The sequence below is a fragment of the Salvelinus sp. IW2-2015 genome, linkage group LG16 (genome assembly GCF_002910315.2).
Source record: "Salvelinus sp. IW2-2015 linkage group LG16, ASM291031v2, whole genome shotgun sequence".
NCBI lineage: Eukaryota > Metazoa > Chordata > Actinopteri > Salmoniformes > Salmonidae > Salvelinus > Salvelinus sp. IW2-2015.
In genome coordinates, this window is record NC_036856.1 from 35856461 (window position 1) to 35865320 (window position 8860).

At 45.1% G+C, this 8860-nt stretch overlaps 1 protein-coding gene and 1 pseudogene across 1 annotated transcript in view; both read right to left on the bottom strand.

The window, feature by feature from the left end:
* LOC111976125 (inactive tyrosine-protein kinase transmembrane receptor ROR1-like) overlaps positions 1–8860 on the bottom strand; it is a 505588-nt pseudogene that overhangs the window by 227626 nt on the left and 269102 nt on the right.
* cachd1 (cache domain containing 1) overlaps positions 1–8860 on the bottom strand; it is a 54926-nt gene that overhangs the window by 10666 nt on the left and 35400 nt on the right. Inside the window, exons 13-17 of the mRNA XM_024004882.2 lie at positions 7807–7929; positions 7236–7237; positions 6401–6616; positions 646–808; positions 327–413 (exon numbers count right to left, since the gene is read on the bottom strand). Of these exons, the coding sequence (XP_023860650.1) occupies positions 327–413; positions 646–808; positions 6401–6616; positions 7236–7237; positions 7807–7929 (591 nt within the window). The remainder of the gene's footprint in view (positions 1–326; positions 414–645; positions 809–6400; positions 6617–7235; positions 7238–7806; positions 7930–8860) is intronic.

Genomic DNA, 8860 nt, shown 5'->3' on the forward strand with positions numbered 1-8860 from the left:
CTCACAAAGAGCCTTAGCCAGACAGACAGTTGCTGTCAATGCTAGTCACAGTTTAATGGCTAACTGAGGACACCGGTGTTTCTGAGGAATGGTCACAGCCATCTGATTATCATGACAGATAGCCTGATGACACAGTGACACAGAGTCAATCACTACCTGTGGGCACTATAGAAAAGGCTTCATTCAGTACAGACACGAGTACACACATTCAAACACACATACATCTATCTACATTACAGTAGAGCAATACACATCTAAACATATAAACAAAACAGAAATGTGAGCTTTTTTAACATGCAGGACAGTTCTTGTGGTTCTTGACTCACCTGTTCTCAGTGTAGGTGAGGTTGCCAGTACACTCGTTGACCTCCAGGGGGCACTCACATGGACACTCACACTCATTCTGCTCCATCCTGTACAACACAGGGACAACAGTTACAGCCATGTTCTAAGAATATAGATCCATGAAAGGTATGACTGAAAACCAACAAAATTGCAATTAATTWACTTAGTGACGCAAATATTCACCCCTAATAAAGCAAGTTAAACAGATACCTCAGAATTCATTGAGTTCATGAATAGAAATATGAAAACACCATCTTATTTCCTCTGTAACTCTATAACTCCTGTGACTGTATATCTGACCTGTGACAGTTGAGACAGAGGCGGTCCACGGTGCTACAGGCACAGAAAGCCAGCGAATCACACGTCTCGTTGACGATGCCAGCGAAAGCGTTGGTGCCAGGGATACGGGTCAGACGGTACTTGGAGCAGTGGCTCCCGTGGACCAGGTTAGTCAAGTCACCCTGTGAAGGAAGAGTGAGAGAGAGGGGGAACATAGTGAAATTGTACTAGACAAGGGTTTATCCAATGATTTATATCTATAACACTAGACAGACAGGGGGGGGGGGGGGGGGCGCTGTTTTAAAGCCACTGTCTTCCATCTTGGTACTCCTACACCATTGTAAAAAATATTTTGGAAGCTATAGAAATGCATTTATTAATGTTTACATTTGTTGTGCCATGTTTATTCTATTACAGATAACTTAATGGCATATTTGTACGTAAGAATACGTAAGATAAACATGAAAAAGTAAAGAAATAGTACTAAAAATACAAAAAAATGTGTGTCATATTTTGTCCTGGAAACATTTAAATGAAATACTGTAGAATTCCATTCATTCCTATGGAGGACTGTATTTCTGGGGAGTGCCAATATGGCCGACCGCTGGCTTCAAAGCCTCTCATTGGCCAATACATAGCATCAGCAATCCAGGGTTTATATAAATCATTGGGTTTACAGACAGTACATGGAGCAGTGGCTCCAGTGGACCAGGTTAGTCAGGAGGAAGTGTTGTCAAGCGTCTTTGAGTTTGTTTTAAAAAGGCTACACACTATGTATTTGAAAACATGGTACTAACTAGACTATGGTTTATCAATGGCTCACAAAGGAGCATGGTCTTGATAAAGCTCATGAGGATGCTATACAATTTCTCATGTGGTGGGTTATAATGCTATGATATTATCTGTCTGGAAAATGTGTTTCTGAGGCCAACACAGGGAGAGGACACTACCTGTCAACTTGCCTTTACACTTTACTCAGTTAGTTTCAAACAATCCAGGGCGATCTTGTGACACAGGGGCGGTCAGAATTCAGACCAAAGGGCCATATTAGGGCCGAGACAGAGCGAGAGAGAGAGAGCGAGAGAGAGACAGAGCGAGAGAGAGAGAGAGAGAGTGGAGAGAGCGAGAGCGAGAGAGAGAGACAGAGCGAGAGAGAGAGAGAGACAGAGCGAGAGACAGAGCGAGAGAGAGACAGAGCGAGAGAGAGAGAAGACAGAGCGAGAGAGAGCGAGAGACAGAGCGAGAGAGAGAGAGACAGAGCGAGAGAGACAGAGCGAGAGAGAACAGAGCGAGAGAGAGAGACAGAGCGAGAGACAGGCGAGAGACAGAGCGAGAGACAGAGCGAGAGAGAGAGCAGAGAGACAGAGCGAGACAGAGCGAGACAGAGCGAGACAGCGAGACAGAGCGAGACAGAGAGCGAGAGAGCGAGACAGAGCGAGAGAGAGCGAGAGAGAGACAGAGCAGAGAAGAGAGACAGAGCGAGAGAGAGAGAGACAGAGAGAGAGAGAGCGAGAGAGACAGAGAGAGACAGAGAGACAGAGCGAGAGACAGAGAGACAGAGCGAGAGAGACAGAGCGAGAGAGAGAGAGACAGACAACAAAATACAAAACATATAGACTACTGCACACACTACAATTACTAACAATCAACTGGACACCTTAATGAGGCAGTGAATGAACGAGAGAAAGCACGCAGTGCACTTACGCCATTAAAAAGCTAAATTCAATTGAAATACCTATTCAAATTTGGCTAAAACTAATTGAATATGTATTGAACCAATTGCACTTTATGGCAGCGAGGTGTGGGGTCCACTTGCAAAACAAGATTTCATCAAATGGGACAAACACCCCATTGAAACCTGCATGCAGAGTTGTGTAAGATTCCTACATGTCCAGAGGAAAACTACAAACAATGCATGCAGGGCAGAATTAGGCAAATATCCACTTAATAATAAAAACACAAAAAAGAGCAATTAAGTTTTGGAAACATCTAAAATACAGTGACCCCCTCTCATATCATTACCAGCCCTGCAATGCCAAGAGCTGAGCAAAGAAAAGAGTCCCCTCATCCAGCTGGTCCTGGGCTGAGTTCACAAACCTGTTCTACTAAACACTGAAGGCTCAGGACCAGAACATCCAAACAATCAGGATAAACCAAATTACAACACAGTCAAAACAAAATATATTGCTTATTGGGAAACACAAGCACAAACACAAAGCAAAATGCAGTGCTATCTGGCCCTAAATCGACAGTACACCGTGGCTAAATATTTGACCATGGTTACTGATCAAAACCTTAGAAAACCTTGACAAAGTACAGGCTCAGTGAGCAAGCCTTGCCATTGAGAAGGGTAGACACGGAAATATCTGGCTCCCTGTAGAGGAAAGGCTGTGCAACCACTGCACAACAGCAGAACCTGAGACGGAGCTGCATTTCCTGATAATTAGACAATTATTTTTGAGAGTGTCATGTTGGTTATTGTTGTACTGTTGTCCCGTTGACAATTTTGATTCTCATTTTATTTTTTATATTGTAAATATCCAAAATAAGCTTTGGCAATAGTGTTTTACGTTATGCCAATAAAGCAAATTGAATTGAGAGAGCGAGAGAAGAGAGAGAGAGAGAGGAGAGAGAGAGAGAGAGAGAGAGAGAGAGAGAGAGAAGAGAGAGAGAGAGAGAGAGAGAGAGAGACACCAAGAGAGAAGAGAGAGAGAGCGAAAGACACAGAGCGAGCGAGAGAGAGATAGAGACCACAGAGCGAGAGAGAGAGACAGGAGTGAGAGAGACAGAGCAAAGAGAGAGAGAACAGAGCAAGAGAGAGAGAGAGGACAGAGCAAGAGAGAGAGACAGCGCGCAGAAGAGAGAACAGAGCGAGAGCGAGAGAGACAGAGCGAGAGCGAGACAGAGCAAGAGCGAGACAGAGCAAGAGAGAGACAGAGCAAGAGAGACAAGAAGAGAGAGAGACAGCGCAAGAGAGAGGACAGAGCGAGAGAGAGAGACAGAGCGAGAGAGAGCGAGAGAGACAGAGCAAGAGCGAGACAGAGCAAGAGAGAGAGCAAGAGAGCGAGAGAGCGAGAGAGACAGAGCAAGAGAGAGAGACAGAGAAAATGTCTTAGCAATTAAATTCAAAGGGCTTTTATTGGCATGGGAAACATATGTTAACATTGCCAAAGCAAGTGAATAGATAATAAACAAAAAGTGAAATAAACAAAAAAATGAACAGTAAACATTACCACTCACAGAAGTTGCTAAAGAATAAAGACATTACAAATGTCATTATGTCTATATACAGCGGTTGTAATGATGTGCAAATAGTTAAGTACAAAAAGGAAAATAAATAGACATAAATATGGGTTGTATTTACAATGGTGTTTGTTCTTCACTGGTTGCCCTGTTCTTATGGCAACAGGTCACAAATCTTGCTGCTGTGATGTCTCACTGTGGTAGTTCAACCAATAGATATGGGAGTTGTGGTTTTCTAATTCTTTGTGGTTCTGTGTAATCTGAGGGAAATATGTGTCTCTCATGGTCATACATTGGGCAGGAGGTTAGGAAGTGCAGCTCAGTTTCCACCTCATTTTGTGGGCAGTGGTGCACATAGCCTGTCTTCTCTTGAGACCATGTCTGCCTACGGCGGCCTTTCTCAATAGCAAGGCTATGCTCACGGAGTCTGTACATAGTCAAAGCTTTACTTCATTTTGGGTCAGTCACAGTGGTCAGGTATTCTGCCACTGTGTACTCTCTGTTTAGGGCCAAATAGCATTCTAGTTTGCTCTGTTTTTTTGTTAATTTTTCCAATGTGTCAAGTAATAGTGGGGCGGGGCTCTATGGTGCGGGGGCTGTGTTGGCAAAGTGGGTGGGGTTAATCCTTTCCTATTTGGCCCTGTCCGGGGTTTCTTCGGATGGGGCCACAGTGTCTCCTGACCGCTCCTGTCTCAGCCTCCAGTATTTATGCTGCAGTAGTTTGTGTCGGGGGCTAGGGTCAGTTGGTTACCTGAGAGTACTTCTCCTGTCTTATCCAGTGTCCTGTGTGAATTTTAAGTATGCTCTCTCTAATTCTCTCGTTCTCTCTTTCTCTCTGAGAACCTGAGCCCTAGGACCATACGTCAGGACTTACCGGGCATGATGACACTTGCTGTCCCCAGTCCGCCTGGCCTTGCTGCTATTCCAGTTTCAACTGTTCTGCCTGTGGTTACGGAACCCCTACCTGTCCCAGACCTGCTGTTTTCAACTCTTAATGATCGGCTATGAAAAGCCAACTGAGATTTATTCCTGATTAATTATTTGACCATGCTTGTCATTTATGAACATTTTGAAAATCTTGGCTCTTCTCTAATTTTCTCCTTCTCTCTTTCTTCTCTCGGAGGACACTGAGCCCTAGTGACCCATACGACGGGACTACCGGCCGTGGTGACTCCTTGCTGTCCCAGTCCGCCTGGCCTTGGCTGCTATTCCAGTTTCAACTGTTCTGCCTGCGGTTATGGAACCCCTACCTGTCCAGACCTGCTGTTTTCAACTCTTAATGATCGGCTATGAAAAGCCAAATGAGATTTATTCCTGATTATTATTTGACCATGCTTGTCATTTATGGAAATTTTGAAAATCTTGGCTCTCTCTAATTTTCTCCTTCTCTCTTTCTTTCTCTCGGAGGACCTGGGCCCTAGGACCATGCGTCGGGCTGCCGCCCGTGGTGACTCCTTGCTGTCCCCAGTCCGCCTGGCCTTGCTGCTATTTCCAGTTTCAGCTGTTCTGCCTGCGGTTATGGAACCGCTACCTGTCCGGACCTGGTTGTTTTCAACTCTTGATGATCGGCTATGAAAAGCCAACTGAAAATTATTCATGATTATTATTTGACCATGCTTGTCAACTTATGAACATTTTTGAACATCTTGGCATAGTTCTGTTATAATCTCCACCCGGCACAGCCAGGAAGAGGACTGGCCACCCCTCATAGCCTGGTTCCTCTCTAGGTTTTCTTCCTAGGTTTTGGCCTTTCTAGGGATTTTTCCTAGCCACCCGTGCTTCTACACCTGCATTACTAGCTGTTTGGGGTTTTAGGCTGGGTGTCTGTACAGCACATTCGAGATATTAGCTGATGTACGAAGGGCTATATAAAATAAAATTGATTGATTGATTGATGAAGTAATTATCTTTTTGTTTTCTCATGATTTGTTTGGGTCTAATTGTGTTGCTGTCTCCTGGGCTCTGTGGGGTCTGTTTGTGTTTGTGAACAGAGCCCCAGGACCAGCTTGGTTAGGGGACCTCTCCAGGTTCATGTCTCTGTAGGTGATGGCTTTGTTATGGAGGGTTGGGAATCTCTTCCTTTTAAGTGGTTGAAGAATTTAACATATCTTTTCTGGATTTTGATGATTAGCGGGTGTCGGCCTAATTCTGCTCTGCATGCATTATTTGGTGTTTTACGTTGTACACGGGATATTTTTGCAGAATTCTGCATGCAGTCTCTCAATTTGGTGTTTTGTCCCATTTTGTGAAGTCTTGGTTGGTGAGCAGACCCCAGACCTCACAACCATAAACGACAATGGGCTTATAACTGATTCAAGTATTTTTAGCCAGATCCTAATCAGGATGTCAAATTTTATGTTCCTTTTGATGGCATAGAAGGCCCTTCTTGCCTTGTCTCTCAGATCGTTCACATCATTGTGGAAGTTACCTTGTGGCGCTGATGTTTAGGCTGAGGTATGTATAGTTTTTTGTGTGCTCAGCGGCAACGGTGTCTAGATGGAGTTTATATTTTCTCTGAGCCCCTACTCACAATTGATGCTGGTGTTGAACTTGTAGAAACGTTGGACTGTGCGGTCGCTGAAGCTGTTGCACAAGTTCTTCTTGACAAAGTTAGGATGGTTCAGGATGTCGTTGGCCACCAGAGGTTCCTTGTGTGTGATGTGCTGCCGCTCGGCTGGAGCGTGACCTTTAGGGTCGATGAGGGTGGGGTGGGCCACCAAGTAACCCCTGTCCTCCATGATAAAAACACCTAGAGAGAGAGAGCGAAATAGACACGCGAAGAAGTGAGAGAGAGAGCGAGGGAGAGAGAGAGACAGAGAGAGAGAGACAGGGAGAGCGACAAAGAGAAAGTGAGAGAGAGACAGAGAGAGAGAGACAGGGAGAGTGGAAGAGAGAAAGCGAGAGAGAGCGAGGGAGATAGCGACGGAGCGAGAGAGACAAACAGAGCGACAGAGAGAAAGCGAGAGAGAGCGAGGGAGATAGTGACGGAGAGAGAGAGACAGAGAGAGACAGAGACAGAAAGCGAGAGAGAGAGAAAGCGAGAGAGAGACAGAGACAGAGAGAGAGAAATATACAGTTGACGTATTATTCATTTTATGGAACAGTACAACCAATTTAACTTAATACACTTATATCAAATACACATGTCCACTGAAATCCATCAGATTTAAACACAATAGAACCCGAAATTCAGACTCCACTTTCCCGGCAGCAGAGGGAGAGAGCCAGAGCGATTACAGTGGACGTGGAGGGCGAGGAGAGCAGTGTTAAGTCAGGAGAAGACAAGGGGTGGTGTTAGAGAGAGCAAACTCTGAGTGTTAAGAACACCACATGGGCCCAGGCTCCAGATCAGCTCTGTGTATCGTCACACCTGAGCCCCATATTACCCCAACCTGCAGGATAGAAAGTCGTTCAACCTAACCTCCATCCCCTTCCTCCTGTTAAACATGAACCACTGAACACTGAACACTCTCTGACAGAGAGACAGGGTAAAGAGTGAAAGAAAGAAAGGGGGAGAGGACTGCAGAGAGAAGGGGGATAAGAGAGGGAGGAAGGGGGAGAGAGAGAAACTGGGAGGGAGGGAAGAGTAGGGGTGGAAAGGCAGACAGAAAAGAGAAGGGAGAATATAGCAGCAGAATCTAGCATAACAGGATTTTTCTGGAATGTAATTATAATCAAGCTTCTCCCTCTCTCACCCTCTTTGTAACCAGCATAAAGTTAATTTGTGGACCACAATAGATACCAAAGAGAGAGACTCAGGGAAGATTTCTCCCACGTAGCAGAGGGCATGCTGGGATGTTGGAGGACTAGGTGAAAGTGCCATTCAAATTAGATTCAGAGAGTCTTAAAAAACCCTCATTGGGTTGTCCCTCAGGATCCCTATGAGGAACAGTCAAAAGGCCTGTAACAAGAGAGAATGAGCCTCAATGAAAGACGTACCGGATCTTGTTGCCCTTGTCCTGATTGCAGATGGGTAGCAGGTCCAGCAGAACCTTGTAGAAGTAACGCAGTGTGAAGTCTATCCCCATTACTGCTACTGCATACCCTGAGGCCATCTGAGAACTACACAGAGAGAGGAGAGAACATTATTCAACAGTACACATCTTTATTCTCTAGCTACCTTCCCTGCTTGTGCATGCAAACCTATCCTGAAAACCATGTGCTGCAGCTCTTGGGAGCCGTATTTGAGAGCAGAGTCTCGGTATATACAGACACCACAGGACATGCTCACCAACATCAACAGACTGAGCCTGCCTTATCAAGAGCTGTGTGTGTGTGTGTGTGTGTGTGTGTGTGTGTGTGTGTGTGTGTGTGTGTGTGTGTGTGTGTGTGTGTGTGTGTGTGTGTGATATCTTAATCCACAGCCTGGGTGTTCCAGTTGTTGTTGATTGCCTCCCGTCTACAGCCTCCTCTGAGATGAACCAGTAATGTTGTAACTGTAGTCAGCAGGCACAAACAGCAGACTGCCAGGGCCACTACACATTCAGATCAGACTAAACGAGAACATTAGTCTGTCTATTTCCCACTACTTCTTCCTGTTTTGCTCTATGTATTGCTTGAGAAAATGGTATTATGTGGCTCAGGGTCAGGTTTGATTCCTACTGCGGACACCCATACGATGAATGTGGCACGCATGACTAAGTCATTTTGGATAAAAGTGTCTGCTWAACGGAAAGTTAGGAAAAAAATAGAAGAGCATAGTATCATTAAAAATAGTAAAGAAACAGAACGTTTCAAATTCATCAACAGTCACAAATGAAAATCTCTAAGTGTTTATCAGGTTGCCCTGGTAACTAGACTGGTGTATCACCATCACTCTGTGTGACATAGATACAGTCCAGTCCAACTTGGTTTCTTCCAATCAGAGCCTGGGACTGTGGTTGACCCTTGACCCCTCCTACCTGGAGGTGTGGATGGTGAGGAAGATGTTGTGTTTGTCCTCCTACAGTACCTGGAGGTGTGGATGGTGAGGAAGATGGTGTGTTTGCCCTCC